The sequence below is a fragment of the Macrotis lagotis genome, chromosome 8 (genome assembly GCF_037893015.1).
Source record: "Macrotis lagotis isolate mMagLag1 chromosome 8, bilby.v1.9.chrom.fasta, whole genome shotgun sequence".
Taxonomy (NCBI): Eukaryota; Metazoa; Chordata; class Mammalia; order Peramelemorphia; family Peramelidae; genus Macrotis; species Macrotis lagotis.
Window position 1 is genome coordinate 81,452,705 of NC_133665.1, and position 20,486 is coordinate 81,473,190.

General features: G+C 34.5%; 1 protein-coding gene across 7 annotated transcripts in view; it reads right to left on the minus strand.

The window, feature by feature from the left end:
* FREM1 (FRAS1 related extracellular matrix 1) overlaps nucleotides 1–20,486 on the minus strand; it is a 182,530-nt gene that overhangs the window by 145,532 nt on the left and 16,512 nt on the right. For all 7 annotated transcript variants that reach the window (XR_012470856.1, XM_074197539.1, XM_074197535.1 and 4 more), the window contains 3 exons: nucleotides 8,137–8,629; nucleotides 2,439–2,533; nucleotides 1,058–1,359 (listed from right to left, as the gene is read on the minus strand). Coding sequence is in view for 6 of the 7 variants with exons in the window: in XM_074197539.1 (XP_074053640.1) it covers nucleotides 1,058–1,359; nucleotides 2,439–2,533; nucleotides 8,137–8,370 (631 nt within the window). In the remaining variant the exon portion in view is untranslated. The remainder of the gene's footprint in view (nucleotides 1–1,057; nucleotides 1,360–2,438; nucleotides 2,534–8,136; nucleotides 8,630–20,486) is intronic.

The following is a 20,486-nucleotide window of genomic DNA, read 5'->3' on the forward strand; positions in this document are numbered from 1 at the left end:
TGTGTCATTGAAAGCTGACACCATTGGAGAGGCTCATCAACAAAATGGCGACCATTGGATAATGATTTTTTTCTCCATAGCAATTCATAAAATCATGTACTGAAATGGGAATATGCTGAGATCTTTGTCTATACAAGAACACACCCATAACAATGAAATAACATTGTTTTTAGGGCCTAAAATAATAGGGTAGGTATAAGATAACCCTGTCTTAAAATTTTTTCAGTGATTCTTCATTACCTACTGGACAAAAATCAAATTAATGTCTTAATAAACAAAATCCTCCATAGATTGACTCCAATGTTTGTTCTCTCTCTCTCTCTCTCTCTCTCTCTCTCTCTCTCTCTCTCTCTCTCTCTCTCTCTCTCTCTCTCTCTCTCTCTCCCTCTCTCTCCCTCCCTCCCTCCCTCCCACCTAGGCTGAACATTGTAGGGGCTCCCCCAGTCTAATCTCATTACTGATCAACACAGTAACTTTAAAATGACCTGGTTCTGCCTCCCCACCTGGTGGCTACCCCTGCTCCCAGGGCTCACTATATTTATGGAAAACTTAATGCTGAGACCAATGTGAACAGTTGACTACAGACTGAACATGAGGTTTGCCATCCTCAGCTTCCTGTTAGCTGAGATTTTAGGTTTGTGCCACTCCACCCAGGTCCTTTCTGTCTTAATTAAGAGTAGAATGCATGCTCATCAAGGGCAGAGATAATTCCATTTTTCTCATTGTATCCTCAGTGGATAGAATAGTGCCAAGCATATAGTAGGTAATTAGATGTTCATTAAATTTAATTGAACTACCTCTCCTGTACATGAATCCCTTGCTCCAGTCAAAAGTGTTATATCCATTCACCATCACCTGAATGAAGTCTGTTTGTTGTCCTACCTCTGTTTTGACTCACGCTGTGTCCCTGCCTGGAATGCCCTATCTTTCTCCCATCTATGCCTATCTTATCTACACTTTTAAGGTCTGGTATTCATCCATTTAACTGCTAAGTCAACAAATATAAAATAATAGTAATCATAAAAAATTTTAAATAAAAAAAATTTAAATGGCATACGAGACTCAGGGAAAAAGCTGTGGGGTTGGTCTCCTCGAGGTTCACCCTGTTGCGGCTCCAAAATGACAACCTGGCCGTGGGCTGGTAGGCCAGTTTCTAATGGAGAGAGTCTTATGGTGCATTCCAGATTCATCCTCCTCTCATAATCAAAACTGAGCACATTCTTATCGATTGCTCTGGACAGACCATAGAACTCAGGAACCTCCAGAACCCTGGTGCTCATCTGGATGATGTTACAATCTGGCTCCAAGAGATAAACCCAAAGGGTAAAAGTTTCTGTGAAGGTTTCAGTCTCTGTAAATCTGGATAAGGAAAGAGAGCAAAATTAGAATTGTTGATGCCTCATCCTTAGTGTCAAAAAGACTTTTAGTTGTTTCTTAAAGACCGACTTTCATCCAAGGTACAAATTAGTCTGGTTTTTCTCTCCTTCTTACTCAATTCCAGTCTTCTTATGCTGCATCTTTTTCCTTGAGAGGCAAGAGGATGCAGAGATGGAAAATAAGACATATCTTTTAGGACATGTTTACTTTGAGAATTTATTTTTCTTGATTGTGAATTTTTGTTTCCAAGAATTTTTTTCCAAAGGAAGGAAATGCAAAAGGGGGGGGGGAGAGAAGGAAGGAAGCAGGAGGGACAGATAGGGAGAGAAGAAAGAAGAGGAGAGAGAAAAGCAAGGGGAGGAGGAAAGAAGGAAGGAAAGAAGAAGGGAAGGAAGGAAGAGAGGAGAAGGAAAGAGAAGGCTAGATTTGGAAGAGAAAGACTTTCATTCAAATCCTGTTCACTTTCTAGGAGTAACCCTAAGCAAGTTAATTATCATCTGTGTGTCTCAGTTTCCTCATCTGTAATAATAATAGAGAAAGTTTATTTTGTGACTCGAGGTTTGAAAAGTACCTTATAAATATCATTTCATCTGATCTTACAACCACACTGGAAAGTAGGTGCTATCTTTAACCCTGTTTTACAGATAGGGAAACTGAGACTGGAAGAGGTTAAATGACTTTCCCAGAATCACTCAACTAGTTACTCTCTGAGGCAAGATTTGAAGAATTCGGGAAGAAGTACATAGTTAAACATTGGAATCATGTAAAATCCAAACTTCATGATCCAAATGTGAAACACTGAAAACTTTTGATTATATTCTCTGTTTCAAGTTGGGATCCCATAAGCCCACAAAATTTTTTACATCATTTTATCTTATTTTTATCAAGTGCATGCAAAGATAGCTTCAAACATTTTCTACTCTTTGACACTGTCTACTGAGCAACCCCTTGTATTGGACCTTGAACTTGCTCCATTCTACTACCTTAAAATAATCACCTACCAATGAAGGCATTTAATAGTTGTGCAGAATGAAAATTGAGGCCAAGATAGAATGGCTTACCTGTAGAGTCTAAGCTTAACGGCATCTTCATTTAGGATTGGACAACCATTATGGGTATACTTTACTTCATTAGGAAGGAAATGACAGTCAAATACCTAATGCAGAGTAAATAAAGGATAAGTATTTATAAGAAGCGTGACAGCAATTTCTTCTTTTTCAAGCTGCCTCCTAATTGCCTAGAGAAATGTGTGGGCTGATGGCTATTTAATCTAACATCCATGCATGAAGAAGTTTCCCCTCCATGCACCTGTATAGACAGCTGTGCCAAGCTCTAAGTATTCCTGGTACATAAAAAATCAAAACTTAGCAAATGGATGCATTAAAGAGTGATTATCTGCATCAACAAATGCTTGTTGAATTGGATTGGATCACCAAATTATTTTCATACTTCACTAGCAAATTAGAAATCTGATTCAATTCACAAAAATTTAATATACATTAAATAAAAAGCACTTACTTCATCTATGTCTGAATATACACATACACATGCAAACACCCCACAAAAGTTATATATATATATATGTGTGTGTGTGTGTGTGTGTGTGTGTGTGTGTATATACACACACACACCCTAAAATTTGCATTTTCACATATACACATAAAGGGAAAGGAATGTTTATTAAACATTATCTCAGTTATTTCTCATAACAACCTTTGAAATAGATGCTATTACTATTATCATTTTATAATTGAGGAAACTGAGACCTAGAGGTTAAATAATTTGCTCAGGATCAGAAAACTACTAAGTGTCTGAGATTAGATTTGAGTTCTGGTCTTCCTGACTCTAGACCCACTTCTATCTACTATGTCACATTGCTTCTTCCATCCATCCATCCATCCATCTATCATCTATCTATCTATCTATCTATCTATCTATCTATCTATCTATCTATCCATCTACCTACCTACCTTATTTATCTTATCTACCTATCTACACATGTGTATGTATATACATTTTTATATATACATACCTATATAAATACTTTTTAAAAGCATCTCATTTCTTTTTTCAATAATTTTGTCAGTGAGACAAAAGTATATAAATGCAAATGCACATGCACATTATATATTCACATATGTATATGCACATTTTATATATATATATATATATATATATATATATATATATGCATACCTCTTCATTATCATGGTCATCATCACCATCCTTTGTATTGAAAGGTGAAGCCCCTAACAGTGATGGATATATTATTTAGAATTTCCATTCTATGTACTCTTCTAAAAACTAAAAGCTATCTAAAAACTTAACTTTCCCATAGCAGATATGACAGAAGAGAATAGCTAAACAATTGCATTCAGTTAAAATTACAAAAACTTCATTGCTACAGTTTGACCACAGTTAAGTAAAGAAAAAAATGGCAATTATTTACTTCTGAAAACCTATATTCTATATACAGGAGCCTTTTCTAATCTTTAGCTCAGGTCTATCAGAGAAAAGTTGATTCAGGCATCTCATTTGTCAATTTTTGATATCTGCCTTTTGAGTTTGAAAGCTTACCTTTACACTACCTTAAACATTGTCAGACAATACAATTCCCTCTCAAGATAAGTTTATCACTAATAGAAGTGATTTTCTTGTTCCAGAGACATCATTGGTTTCTCTTTTTAATTGACAACAAGGAAAAAGATAAACAAAAGGCCTTTCTCCATCTTACTGACAAATAGTCATTGTAAAAAAGAGACAATCTGCTTTGTTAAAAGAAACATCTGTTTTATGTTTCCTAATATGTTTTCCTTTTATAAAAGGCGACAACCATAATTGTCTATAAATTTACTAACTAAAACAAAGGAGAGCTAAATCCTTTTCTAATTACTGTCTAGCTTTGTTTTTTTCCACTTCAACTGCTTTTCAATTACAATTTATAATTAAATTGTCACACATTCCTAACTCATTACTCACTTTAATGACAGTGAACCAGTTCAAACTAGAGACACTTTTTCAGTGTTGCATTTCCTGTTAGATATGGGGTTGGAGGTGTTTTACCATTCCCCCCAAAATGTTTGATGAGTCATTTCAATACATATTAAGCTCCTACTATGTTCTTGGGGATGCTAACATAAAGTTCTCATTTTTATCAAATGCAAGAAATTTTATCAAAAAACTAATTTCTAAAATATGGATAAGGTTTGGAGTCCTGTGGTTCACCTAATTGAATATATCAAGGGACATCATTTAACAGAATGTACTTTGTGTGCACCAATCTAAATCCCTTTTCAAATATCTGATAGGAAATTAAACCTGTTGGTTCTAAGACAAACTTCAGTAATGAAATAAAAACGCTAATTGAGCAGATGTTAAACAAAACATTTTCTGTGCAAACCACATGAAACTGTTCATTACCCAGCAGGGTACTGTTAATACAATTGTCTCTCCAGAAAAGTAGTTTACACAAGCTTTGGTCTGAATTTACTATTAAACTATATTAAAGAATAACCTCCTTTTGTATCTGGGCCTCCTTACTAGGGAGAATGCCATGAAAACCAAGTGACTCAGAAGACATTGAACTAGTCTAGAGGAAAAGGAACATAATTCCCAACAACATCTGATCATTGATTAAAAATAAATCAATGAATTACCATTGTTATAGATGAGTTTACAATGACCAGGAAATGTGAGAAACATAATAATATGAAAGACCCATTGGCAACTTTGTATATATTTTTTAAATGTTTTTTGCACAATTCTGAAAGTTTAAAAAATGTAGGTAAAATGAAGGTGTAATTCCTAAAATTTCATAGGTTTATCCAGGTCTAAAAGAATTTTCTGAGCCTTACAAGCACTCTTTTATTAGATTTATCCCTGGAAAATATATTTTCTGGAAATTTTAGGATATATTTCCATTTTCTTCAGAATGTGAAAAAAGGGTACCCGTCAACTTCACAACAATAGCAACGATGCTACTAACACCAATATGACATAGTGAATAGAACATTGGGCTTATTAGAATCAAGAAGATAAATTCAAATCCTATCTCAGACCCTTATTAGTTATATAACCCTAAGCAAGTAACTTAACCTCTCTCTTCCTAATTTCCTACACTGCAAAATTGAGATAAAAATAACATTTACCTTAGAGGGTTGTAGTGAAGATCAAATCAGATCATGGATGTAAAGCATTTAGCCAAACTCAAAGCACTAAAAAAAATTCTAGCTATTTATTATTTACAGTGCTTTATAATTAGTTACAAAAAATTCTTGTAAGAACTCCCCATTTTCCCTTCAACATTTTTCTGCTTCCTTGCATCTATTCTATACCCATGGAGCTAGGTTTCCTCATCTATAAAAATGTAAAGATAAAATGAGATAGTTTCCAAGGGATCTTCCAGCTCTAAATCTATAATCATATGATTTCCCCAGATACCCATGGGACACAGTGGATAGAATCCTGGACCTGCATTGAGGAAAACAGGAGGTCAAATACTGCCTCAAAGACTTGGTAGCTGGGAGAACCTGGGCAAGTCACTTAACCCCTTTCTGTCTCAGTTTCCTCTTCTGTAAAGTTCAGGTTAAAGATAGCATTTATTTTCAAGAGTTGTTGTTAGGATCAAATGAGATAAATAAAATAAAGCACAGTGGCTGGCACAGCTTAGCAGTATATAAATGTTCCCTATTGCTATTATAATTAGATAATCTACATAACGTGCTTTGCAAATCTTACTTTGCTATATAGATTTTAGATATTATTATCCTATGACAAGTTGATCTCTTGCATCCCTTCCAGGTCTCAATCCTCAATTCTCACTCCTATAGACTCGATTATCAAAATATAAGATAATGTGACAGATTGTACAGGTTTTAAAAGTCTGAAAGAATTGGGAATTGTTGCCCAAGGGCTGGAAGCAGCTGTGGTCCATCTTCTTCTGCATTTTTATTTTCATCTAAAGCTCTTTGGTTGGCAAATTGGCACACAAATCTCAAAGTAGTACAAGCTCTCTGGAGACTGAGAATGTGATTGCTACCACAGAAGGTCTGATGACACCCAAGGGTGTCCTCTCTGTGATGTTGTGATTCTTTCTAAATTGGACTAGAAATAGAATGTGATGATTTTAAAAAAGGCCCATAGCTAACCATCTGAGTTAAAGAGGAAAAAAAATGAGCTACTTTTAATTTTGATCAAGGAACCTTATTATTTTCCTCCTGTGTTATTTTAACAAACCTTTTAACAAAATCAGTGTACCTGCTTCAGCCAATGGAAGGATAAGGATAACCTCAGTTCAGCAACAAGGTCCAAGCTCCCCAGTCCTTCCAGCAAAATGACATATGGTTGTGAGTCCTGTATATGTTTTTTTCTTTCATTTTGGAGGCAAATTTTAAATCTTCATGAGGGAAAATAAGCCTGTGGTGGTGTTAATGCTATAAGACACCTTGAGTTCAAGTCTCAAATCTTTCACTTACTATCTGTGTGAGTTCCTTTCTCTTGGACCCTCAAACTCCTTATTTGTGGAAAGGGAATAATGATAATCCCAAGTAATTGTGCTAAAAGCACTTTAGTGAACCACATTTAAAAAAAACTGGATCCACAAAAAATAAAAATTTAGGGATTATGACCTTGGTTGTAATAAAGCTACTCCAACATTTTATAGATTAGAAAAATGATAATCATGAAATAAGAGATAGCAGATCCAGGAACAGAAGACTTTAACTCCTGTTACAAAGCTATTTCCTTGGAACCATATTGAAAACTGATAAGTTAAGAGGACAGTTTTCTCATTTACAAAAGTACTGACCATAAAGTGATCCTAAATAATAATAGCATTACTAATATTTAGACCTTTTAGTTTTGCAAAGTACTTTAAAAATCTCATTTTATCCTCCTAATGAGGAAGGTAGGGACTTTCATTACATTGAATTTACAGATGAAAAAACTGATGCATATAGAAATTAAATGACTTATCCATGATCATAGATCTAGTAAGTATATTAGGTTGGATTTGAAGTCAGGGCTTCCTGATTTCAAGTTCAAAACTCTATTCTTTGTGCCACTTAGTTGCCTCTGGAAAGTTTTGATGATGATGATGATGATGATGATGATGATGATGATGATGATGATGATGATGGTGATGATGATAGCTAAGATTTATATAATGTTTACTATGTAACAACCACTACACTAAGTGCTTTAAAATTATTATCTCATTGGATTATCTCAACAACCTTGGGAGGTAGGTACTATTATTATTCCCATTTTATAAATGAGAGGAAACTGAGTCAAACAGAAGTTAAATGATTTTCCAGGTGGTAAGTGTTTGATGTCACATTTGAACTCGGGTCTTCCTGACTCCAGGTCCAGGACTCTATAACTGTACCATTTATCTCTAGTAAGCTAAACTGATGTCATCTAAAGATTTATAAAATGACAAATATATATCGAATTTTACAACATATCTATAATTATAAATGTGTCCTTCTTTCTCTTTTACCTTCTTCTTCCCCAATTCTTTTTTCCCTTCTTATTCTACCTAAGGCCTAGCATCCACAGGCATGATTTTGTTCTACTGGTGACATTCAAATATCAATTCCAGATTTCATCTGGAGTATTTATTTGCTAATTTTAATGTTCTTCTGCAGGTGAATGAACACTGGCCTAGAAGGTCAGTATTCACTAGACAAATAAAACATATATGCACACATATACCTATGTGCAATATTATAGAAAAGAAAATTATGTGGTACCACATACCTGTGGAGTAAGTTTCCCAACCCTTTGGGTTATTGGCTCATTCATCACAACTTCTACTTTGCAAGCATCTTTTTCCTTGGGTATGGAAAATTGCAGGTCCTCCCTTGACAGAAAAGCAGAGCGGCCCTTCATCACCTTCATCCCCTGGTTGATACTGATGAAGGATGAGTTGGTACCTTGCAGGACAAGCAGCAAGTAGAGAAGAAACACCCCACTGGATCCAAGAAGGTTCATGTTATCCGGGGGTCACCAGCTTTCTTCCAGAAAATAAAAGGCTTAAACAAAAGAAGTCTTCCCTTTCTTCTTGGGGACCATCAACACATACTCCAAAGGGCTAGGCTAGGAGAAAGATCCAGACAACAAGCTCCCCCTTCTTGAAATCTGGAGAATGAGGCCTTTCAAGAAATCTTGGAGCTTTTTTTTTAATAAAACTTGCTGATCAATTCTGACAACGCCAGAAAGATTAATAGGCTTTCTGAGTGCTTTTCTAATCCTGCAAATAGGAGATGGGGTTGGGGAAAAAGGAGAGAGCAAAAAGAAAGAACAGCATTACTATTCAAGAGATCTAAGTGACAAAGGAATCTTTCAAACCTTCTCTCATTTCAGATAAATTAAAAACAAATAAACTAACCTGACCTCTCAGCACATCTGAAGGGTGATGGGGCCAACTCATTATCCAACTTGTGGGACTCTAGCTTCCTGACTTACTTAAAAGCAATTTCGATAGTGATTGGGTGGTCCCACAGGAGAAATACTACCTCTGACCTCAAGATAAATGGCTATAACTTATTCCCCTTAATCTGGAGAAAGTTATGGAACTCCAATCTTCTGTTTCCTTTCTGTTTGTCCTATGAAGAAATTGCTAGCTAATCTCTTTACCAAAGGGTAGATAAGTTTTCCTCTACATATTGCTTAAAAATTACTATTCCTGAGGAGGGATATCTCAAAAAGGGGTAGGGGGAATGTAATAGAAAGAGCATTGGACTTATAAACAGGAGAAACTAGATCAAGAATTTTTAACCTTTTGGACAATCTGGTGAAGTCAATGGACCCCTTATCAGAATAATGTGTTTAAACATATAAAATAAAAATACATAGAACCTACAAGGAAATCAATAATACCAGAAAAATATTTTTTTAAGTTCCTGGATCTTAAGGGAGGGGGGGTTAAGTTTCTTTAAAAGTTCCTAGATCTTAAGTTTCTTTTGAAGTTTTTTTTTTGAACCCACTTCTCTGGTGAATTTTTCTTTTTCTGTCAAGGACATCACTTTTTCAAGATACCAAGGTTCAAACCTTTGACTTCGTCTTTGACTTCCCACTCTCCCCATTTCACACATGCAATAAATTACAAGTGTTGTTAATTCTACCACAAAAAAACTTCCCTCACATTCATCTCCTTCTCTCCACTCACACAGACATCAGCATTGTTCAGGCCCTTGTCATTTCTGAGCTGTACTAAGTAATACCCCCCCTTATTTGGTCTCTGGACCTCAAGATTCTCCCCCACTGCCAATGTGGCAACTGCCAAAGTGAAATCTTGAAAGTACAGGTCTCACCTTGTCCCTGCCTACTCAAACTCTAGTGGTTTCCTATTAACTCTAGATTCAAATAGCATTTCATCTCTGTTTAAACTTTTTAAATGGTTATTTTGCATAATTTTTAATAATATAAATGATTGTTAATATAGCAAAAAAAAACCCTCTAATTTCCACAGGATGGGGACCCAATCTCTGACTACCTTGATATAGGAAACTTCCAGAAGAAGAAACTCTATATAACAATAAAGGTGGGTCCCTTCCCTGAAATGTAGAAATTTAGATATATATATATATATATATATTCTCTTATTTCCTCTTCACAAATAAACCTGGGATGCAGTTGTCACAAGGATTATTATTCATAATTTTCAGAGGAAGGAACAGGCTCAATAAGATTATAGACTTAACCATGATCACATAGAGTAGAGAAAACACAGGCATACAAGTCTTCCACACTTCAGTTCCATCACTCTAACTGCTATAATATGTTATATCTACTAATGCTACTACACCAATATACTATACTAGTGCTCTCCAACTGAGATACAAAATCAGAGACAAAGAAAATATTTAAAATCTGTAGAATGGGTACAACTGAAGAGTTTTCTAAACAATGAAAGTGACTCAAGATGTTCTTCAGTGTAGAATGTTTACAGAAGTTATTTCTTTCAAACTAAAATTGAAATATTCCTTTATGTATAGAAATAGTTTACAAATACTGCTGGGGATACATGTAAGTACATCAATAGAGTAGACATGTAAACCTGAAGACTATATATGCTAAAACACTATTTTTACTTTCCATATTTCACTGACCAAAGTGAGGCCTCTATTTCAAAAAGGACAGGACTTGGAGTCCTATGACTAAAAACTATCTTCAACCAATTCTTACCAACATGACTTTGGGCAAATCTCTTGACTCTCTGTCTCAGTCATTCCCAGCTGTAAAATGGAGATCATGTACTTCCTTCCCCTTCCCCCCACCAACAGATCTGTTTTCAAAGAGTAAGATAATATAAACAGTTTGAAATTATAAATGCTATATAATTTTTTAAACAGTGCATTTCACATTTATCTGATTATCTATTCCATGACAACATTTGAAGTGCCTGAGGTTCAATTTTTGGTTTAGACAACCAAAACACTAATGAAACTTTTTGAATGGGTATGTGATTTTATACAAACACACACATTAGGCACCTGAGAGGAAGCTACAGATCTTTTAGGACACTTGTCTATAACACAAAAATTTATAAAGCCTATAACATTAACACTTGGGAAAACCTACCCCACTGCAATGATTGATTCAAATGCAATGTAAGACATTCAAATCACTAAGCAACTAGCATGTACTTACCATTATAGGGCACTATGATACATTCTGGAATCCATAATAAAATGAACAATTCCTGCCTTCCTTCAGATAGCTTACTTGCATCACTTTATTGCTAAAGGGATCTGAAATTCTTAGAATCATTCTCTTTTTATGGAACCATCAAGTACTATGTTCACATGAATATGTGTGTGTGTGTGTGTGTGTGTGTGTGTGTGTGTGAAATAAACATTGGCTCTGCCTTCATCTAACCAGCCTACATGCCCGTGAATATAATGAAGTGAATTGGTCAAATATAGAGATGGAAGGGTCCTAAAGGGCCATCTTAGTCCAACTTACACCAGAACCAAAATCTAAACACCCCAGAGAAGATTCAAAAGAGGTTTGGGGGAGGAGAGGGGTTATTTTCAGTAGAAAGACAGCTTCCCTCCCCACAGTATTGCATCTTATAACATATGATTCTCTCTCTCTTTCTTAATCCCATAATATATTATATCTAAACTCTGGGCATAAACTAAAATATTCAATCATAAATTTAATAATAAAATATTCAATTACAAATGGACTATAATGTATTAACAGGAAAAGTATCTCCAGGCACTGAATAAATTTTTATTGAATTAAAAAGAATAGAATGTTAAGATCCTTAAAGAAAAGGACTACTTTATTATCTATGTATCCAGGGCATAGATGTTTACTTAATTTAATTGAAAAAAGTATAATGATTATGTTAACTATACATTCATTTAGGTTTTCCAAGTTCTATACTTAGATGAGGATGGATCTTCCACATATATTAAATTAACTATATATATATATATATACACATATATATATATATGTGTATGTGTGTATCTTAAGTAGAGATCAAAGTATTAATTTTTTTAAATCTCACATACCTATAGAATACAAGAATCAAGTACTAAATTCTTTATCCAATTAAGTCCTAGTTAAAAGTTTGTTTCTAATGATTCCATATTCTTTTTTTTCAGAAAGTGGAAGCTATATGATGTTTTTCTCTTATAGCTTCAGCAACCAACAAACTTTTAGACTTTAATCTAACATCTAATGTAATTATCTATCAGCTTATCTCAAGTTCCTAGGGAAACCTATTTCCTTTACTTCCTTTATTTTAATTCCATACCTATATTTCTTTACATTTATAAATTATGTGCAAGAAAGATAATTTAAAATCTTAATATATATTTTAACATACCAGGTTAAAAGGTATTTTTGATAATATCTTAGAATGAGCCTCTTTAAAGAAACCTAATACACTCATCTAATATAAGAAACATGTAAGAATTTCTAAAAACACATCCTCGGACAAAACTAATAGAGAATAAAATACAATGCTGAACCAGGACTAGAAAAACCATGAAATAATCTTCCAGACTCACAGTCATAGTCATCATAGGATCAGAAATTTAGAACTGAAGGAGATGAAGGAGGATCCAGTATAATCCCTTTAGTCTATGGATAAAGAAACTGAGCCTATGTAATATAGGTTTTAAAAAATAAAGCTAGGATTTGTATCAAGAGCATCTGACCTGAGACCTGGCATACTTTCCATTCGACCACATGCCCTCTCAACAGTAAAAGTGATCCCTGTGTTTATCAGAGGACAAGATTCAAGTAAATATCTCTCCTGGGTATTTCACAAGAGATGGTGAAATACAAATGAAATTTTGTAAAGTAGTAAATTCTAAATGTACACAGTGAGTGAATTTTATTTCACCCACCAAAGTGGGGGGGGGTACCAAAGGATTAAGTCTCTACCTCTTGTCAGTCTCCCCTGGCAGAGGCAGGTAAGTATTTTTTCTTACAAATGTATTCCCCTGCCACCCACTCAGCCAAAGTTGAAATAAATTCCCTTTGAAAACCCAGGGATGTCTTGAATTATATGATGGGGGAGTGAAAGAAGTGCTTTGATCTGGATTCAAGTTCCTGGTCTTGGTATATGTTGTGAATTACTAACCTCTCTCTGTAACTGCTCTCTTGTGCTCTTCTCTCTCTCTCTCTCTCTCTCTCTCTCTCTCTCTCTCTCTCTCTCTCTCTCTCTCTCTCTCTCTCTCAGAAGGAAAAAAGTCATTCTATATCAGTCCGGAGGGGTTTTGTCTTAGTTTTTCAAATTTGTATTTCAAGGATCTAAAAGGGGATTTCAATTTAGTATTGCCTGAAATAACAAATGACCAAAAATAGAATCAATTAAGTCAATCAAAGTCTGCATTGTTTCCTGTTAGAGATCTGGAAGGCTAACCAACTCTATTTCAATCCATCTCTTCATTAAAAGGATATCACATGTTTCTTGGCTTTATTTTAATGGAAAAGGATGACTTTTTCAATATTCATCAAACATTTCATTGTTCTCCAAGTTAGGTATTCAGTTTAGCTTATCACTAATCAGTCAAAGGTCCCAGTTTCCTGTTCAACATGATATGGGGGCAAGAGCTGATTTTTCAAATTACACGGCTAAGCATGTTCTTTAACTCTAAAGATAAGGTCAAAGTTTAAGAGGGTAAGAAACATGTTCTGCCTAAATACTAAAATCATGATGTATAGCCACTTTAAAAGGGCAAAAAAAGAGAAATTGTTTACTCTAGTTTCCCCATATACATAGCAGCATACTGAAGGTAGTCTGGACAAATATTTTTGACATCTTTGTTCTTATTTTTTATTTAATTTTTTTTCCATTAACAAAACTATTTTCTCTTTCACCTCTCCTCTGAGCAAAAAAAAACAAAAAACAAAATTCTTGTAAAAATTATGCATAGTCAAGCAAAACAAATTCTCACATTAGTAATATCCAAAAAAGTATATGAATCAGTTTTCACCCTGTACCCATCACCTTTCCATCAGGAGGTAGTCAGTATGTTTCATCATTAATCCTATGGATTTATGGTTGGTCATTGTGATAATCAAAATCTTTCAAAATCTTTCAAAGTTGTTTATCTATAATGCTATTGTTACTGTATAAATTGTTCTCCTAGTTCTGATCACTTGTCTCCATATCAGTTCATAAAAATCTTCCCATATTTCTCTAAGCTATCTCTAGAACAATAATTTTCTAACACTTATACTATAACTTGTTTGTCCATGCCCCATTTGATGGAAACCCCCATACTTCTAGTTCTTTGTCATAACAAAAAGGACTGCTGTAAATCTTTTTGTATATATGGACTCTTTTATTCTTTCTTCAGTTTTTTAGGGTATAAGCTGAATGGTAGTTTCACAAAGGTATGGACAATTTATGCATTTTTAAGACATGGTTCCAAACTGATTTCCAGAATAGCTGGTCCAACTCAAAGCTCCACCAGCAGTACATTAATATACCTGTTTTTCTGGAATCCATCCAATTTTTTCTGTCAACTTTGCCAATTTGATGAGAATAAAGGGGAAATTCAGGGTTTTTTAATATTCTCTAATCAATGATTTGGAACATCTTTTCATATGGTTAATCCTCCCTGTTTACATGATTTGACCATTTCTCAACTGGGGAGACTATATTCATAATTTAGGGAATACTAAATTCTAATTAGAGATTATTTAAAATAAAGATGAAATTTTTCTTTTCCAAATAAGTTCCATGGGCCCCATGGGCCCCAGAAGATATTGCTCTTAAAAAAAATCAAGTTATGAGGTTGACTTTTGTGAAGGAGTTTATCACTGGTTCTAGTCTTTTACTAGTTTTTGCTAGTGAGAAAGATAGATTGAGATATACATACACACACATACATACATACATACATACACATGCACATATCAATTCTAGGGCTACTTCCCCAACTTCTACTCATATAGACAGGCTGACTGGATTCCCCCGAAGTCAAATTTACTATTCTCAAAGTTCTAGATGTCATTGAGGAGGTAAGCTTCTAGTATTCTCACTGACAATTGCTCAATCAGACTTAATTTGGTTTAAGAAAAGGTTTTTACTTTATAGTGGCTAAGAACTGGAAATTCCAAAGATGCCCATCAGCTGGGAATGGCTAAACAAACTGTAATCCGGAAAGACTTACAAGAACTGATGTAAAGTGAAATAAGCACAACCAAGAGAATACTTTATATCCAATTGACATACAGATAATACCAATATTTTATAATGAATTGTGAATGATTTAACTATTCTCAACAATACAATCCAAAACAATCCCAAAGAATTAATGATGAAGCATGCAGTCAATCTTCAGAGAAAGAACTAATACTGTCTAAATACAGAATGGAGCATACTATTTTCACTTTCTTTTTCTTTCTTTCTATTCAAATCTTCTTGTACAAAATGATAAATATGGAAATGTTTTACATGATTGTATATGTATAAACCATATCATATTGTTTACTGTCTCAGGAAGGGGGAAGGGAAGAAGGGAGGGATATAATTTGGAACTCAAAACTTTTTTAAATGTTTAAAATTATTTTAACATATAACTGGGGAAAAATAAAATATATATAAAAAAGGATATTTATTGAGAAAGCATAGCAAGAAAAGTGCAACCACATGGATCAGTTTATGTACCCAATGGATAGTGGAGGTTGATAGGTGGAGGGAAGATGAATAGGCAATACTATGTAAATTAACATTATATCTGTGACCTTGGTAGGCTTCTTGCTTTCTCATCTTCTAGGAACAGCTGTAATTGTTTTTTGGGTGTTTAGTGGGATTTTTTTGAGAGTTACAGATACTGGAGAAAACTGTCCAGTCCTCCATCTTGTTGGTCACATAACCCAGAATTTTTTAATTAAGTAAAATATTTATGATTTATTTTCAAAAGGCCCTGGGTGAGGTGATTTTTAGTCTGAAAATTCATAGAACTTAGTCTTCTGGGCTCAAAGTCAACTATCAAGCAAGATCATCAGCCACAATATTCTCCTTTACCTTCCTTGGACGGCTGCTCTAACCACTTGCAGAATCAGAAAAAAGTTAGGGACGGGGATATAGCAGGAGTTAGAAGTAAAAAACAGGTCAGGTGCCTACCAAATAACCCCAAGGGAGTTGAGAAAATGCTTCTTAACAATTTCCATCTTAAGTTGATTTCATAATAGAGACAATCTTTTTTTTCATGGTTTGTGAGGTTCAGCTGTTTCCCAGTAAGACACAGTCCTCATGCCCTGCCAGAAACAGGTTCTAGTTCAACTGGCTCTTTGCCTACCACTGCATTTTTCCTTCATGAGGAAATCATACAAATATATAGTGTATATATACTAAATACATCTCTAAAAACCAATAAAGGAGGGGCAGCTAGGTGGCACAGTGGATAAAGCACTGGCCCTGGAGTCAGGAGTCCTGGGTTCAAATCCGGTCTGAGACACTTAATATTTACCTAGTCGTGTGGCCTTGGGCAAGCCACTTAACCCCACTGCCTTGCAAAAAAAAAAAAAAACTAAAAAAACCAATAAAGGCAAAAAGCAAGGAAAATTATTCTGAAAAGAAAAAAAAACTTTCTATAGATTGTTCCTCATAAATTTAAACAAAGCTTCTTTAAACAAGCTCCTTTTCTTGAGAAGAATAAAATTTTTTCCTGAGCAGAATAAAATAATTTAGGAATGCTTCATTTTTCTCAGAAAAACATTTTAATAGTAATTTCCCCATAATTATCCACATCCCACCTAACTGTCAGAACATGCATGCTTCATATTCTGTATAAGCATGACACTTCTGTGACTAATCTGAAGTAATCTGTCCATGACATAAAAAATAGATACCAGCTGGAGGACAGCCTTGTCATGCAGAAATAGGGCATAGTCACGGAGATGATCTCTCTGTGTTTCATTCAAAGTCTACACAAATCAAAATAATTCTTCTCAGACATCATTTTTATTCATCATGCTGTATACTTGATATAAGCCCCTCCAGATGCACTACCAGTTGTTTTCCTAGGTACAAGAATAACTCAAATATGCCAAGAGAGACAGAGAGAGAGAGAGAGAGAAGAAAGAAAGCAGATGGCAAAAAAAGTTGACGCTTCAGACAGGACGTGAAAAACCAATTAGATCATTGACCCAAGATGTGATGAAGGTTGATGGGAATCTCCTGACTTCTGTTTCATAATTAAATATTCTAAATCCAAATTAGTGGTAACTGTGAGGGCTAATGTGCAGCAAGAAAGGAAGAAAACAAACATTTATGATGCATTTACTATGTGCTAAGCAATTTGAAACATGTTATTTCAACAAAGATACTATTACTATCCCTATTTTATAGTTGAGGAAATTGAAGCAAATCATATAGCATAATACTGAAGACTAAATGAGATACTAATAAGTGAATTACTATTCTTCTTTCTTCAATGGATCTGTGATCCCATTGTTTTATATAATCCCTTCAAGGCAACCTCATCCTTATAACATATACAGAAACCTATTCTAGGTCTTCTTTTACATTCTGTGAGTGTTAGGACAAACACTGGATTCTACAGTAATATGGGAACTTTCTTTAAAAAAAAATTCTTCATTTATAGGAATAAGACTTCTGAGTAGTTGTCTAGGGGCCTTTGGTCTTTATATCTTAAAGCTGAGTCTTATTCTCCAACATATTGACTTTAATTGGAGAATCTTGTCAGACCTCAACATTTTTATGTGTGCATGTCTTTCTCTTTCTCTCTCCATGTGTGTATAGACATATATAAACATACCACATGTAAACATACATATATGTATATATATATATATACACACAATTTTATATGACATAAACCAATATATGGAGAGAAAGACAGAAAGATTCATTTGCAAAAAAGCATTCTATTCAGAAACTAATGTAAATAAGACCTGACCAAAGGCAGAGAAAATGTTGACATTTTCATTTCATTATTGTTTTAAAACTCATTTTCATTAAGTTCAAAAAATAATTCTCTCAAAATATTTAGGTTTAATAAAAGTTTCAAGATGTTGGCAAAAGCTATTGTTCATATCCATTCACCTAAATTCCTGCTTCTTGTATACTTTTTGCTAGATTAAGAAAATGTAAGACTCACATTTACACAGCACTTTGTGAAACATGTTATCTCATTAGTTGAAGAAATCATGATTTATTATCTGTAACTGATTTGTCCTTCATATCCATGAATCCTTGCATTTCTAGCCTCCGTATTAGACTCTTAAAAGATCTTGTTTCCTTCTAAGCACAGCTCAGGTGACACTTCAAATAGAACTCTCCTGATCTCATCACTCCTCTCCCTCTTGATAATATCTTGTATTTGTATCTCTTTGTATTATTGATTGTATACATGTCATCTCTCCAAGAAGACCAAGTTCCTAGAGAGTAAATATTGTCATCATTTTTGTCTTCACATCTTCAGTACCTTGAATACAGTGGGTGCTTTAATAAAATCTTTGCAATTCCTCCTCCCTCCTTCAATCTAAGATCCTTGAGGGCTTCTTTTGGGGGGTTGGAGGGGGGTTAGGAGGGGGGAGGGAGAAGTTTGCTTTTAATTTTATTTATTTATTTTTATTTATTGTTTTCCTCTGAGCACAGTGCTTTGAATACTAAATACTTAATGACTTGCTGAATCAAATTCAGTTGAATACAGATAGAATCAGAAGGTTGGAGACTGGGTTTTCTGATTCTAAACCTCTTTTCATTGCACATTGCTTCAGATCTAAATCTCTGGCTTTTCCTTTTTTGGGGGTCTTTTCAACTGAGATAGGTCAACTTGGTGGCACTCTGGATAGAGTGCTGGGTTTGGAGTCAGAAAAACCTGAATTCAAATCTGACCATAGACCCTAGTCATTTTATCTTGGGCAAGTCACTTGACCCTGTTTGCTCCAGTTTCCTCATCTTGTAAAATAAGCTGGAGAAAGAAATGGAAAACGTCTCCAGTACCTACCAAGAAAATTCCAAATGAGGTCACAGAGTGTGGACCCAACTGAAAAGGACTGAACAATAAAAGTATATGTAAAAGACTTTGTATATTCTAAAATGCTACATAAATGTTAGTTGCTATTATCATTATTATTATTCATTTTATCGTTGATATTCTCTTCCCTCATTGTTACTGATAAAAGATTAAAACTTTTAAAAGACTTTTAAGATTGAGAATTAGAAAGCATTTTAGGTGTCTTTGAATCCAATTCTCCCATTTTATAGGTGAGGAATAAGGTTCTGAGGGGTTGGGTGATTCATCCAGAATTCTAATGTATATCTTTCTCAATATCAGTCTAGAGCTATAACCATTACACCATGATGCCTTTCACTTGGACTTGGGGAGGACTTTCTTCCATACTTTTCACTATTGTTTCCTTTTTCTTTCCCTCTGTTACAGACCAATTTTCTTAGCAAGACTTGAACTTTCCCTCTAGATCATTTCCAAAAATCAGGTGGTGACACACCTTTTTTTAAGTTAATGAAAGTTTCTGAAATTACTTTTAATTCCCGTGTTAGCAACAAAAGTTATTTAAAATCCACTGTTATTAAGATCATCATTCTTAAATTCAAGCAAATTAATTTTAAAATTGATTTCATTATTCCCCTTAACCTTAAATCGAGCTTTTATTCATATTTGGATAAGACTCACATGTTAATGTGCAAATGATTTGATTGGTCTATTTACAAAGATATGATTTCTGTATCTGTATATTGACTTATACATTGCTAATAAAATAATTTTATTATATATATATATATATATATATATACCTACCTATATTCTGGATCACCAACTGTATCAGGATCAATTACATTTTAAATGCATCATATACCTGGTTCATTCTTTCTCTGTTTCATTGAATGAATAAAAATACTTCAAAAGAGTATCTGATCCAACTCTGCCCCATTAGGCAGGCAAGATATTGCTAACTCCATTTTATACATGAGGCAACTAAGACACAAATTCAATGACGTGCTTGAGGTCTCACAGGTAGTAAGTTATTTCTTGGACTCTCAGAGTTGGAAGAAAGCCCATAGATTATTGAGTCCACACCATTCCTGAACAAGAATCTTCTCCAGAAGCAGTTCCCCAGGCTCTACCTGAAGATTGTCAGTGATGATAAATTTATTCTCCCTCATGGCTGGGCAACTAGGTGGCACAATGGATAGTCCTTGAAGTCAGGAGGATGGGAGTTCTAATCCAACCTCAAACATTTGACACATACTAGCTCTGTGACCTTGGGCAAACCACTTAACACTTATCTCCAATTGTCCTGATCCATATCTGGCCACTAAACCTAGATGGCTCTAGAGGAGAAAGTGAAGTTGTTGACTTAACAACTTAACACAGTATCACTCAAGAAAGAAGGATCAACATTATTCCCCACCCCACCCCCGCTGTATTTTGGCTGCCATGTCACATTGTTAAATCATATCAAACTTAAGGTCCACCAAAACCTCCAGATCTTTTTTCATAGAAACTACTATAGTAAAAGTTATAATAATAAAATTGAATAAAATAGTTCAAATATGATCAGAATAAAAAGGCAGAATATAGTGAGAACATCATTTCCTTCATTCTAGATACTAAGCTACCAAAAATAATGTTAGCTAT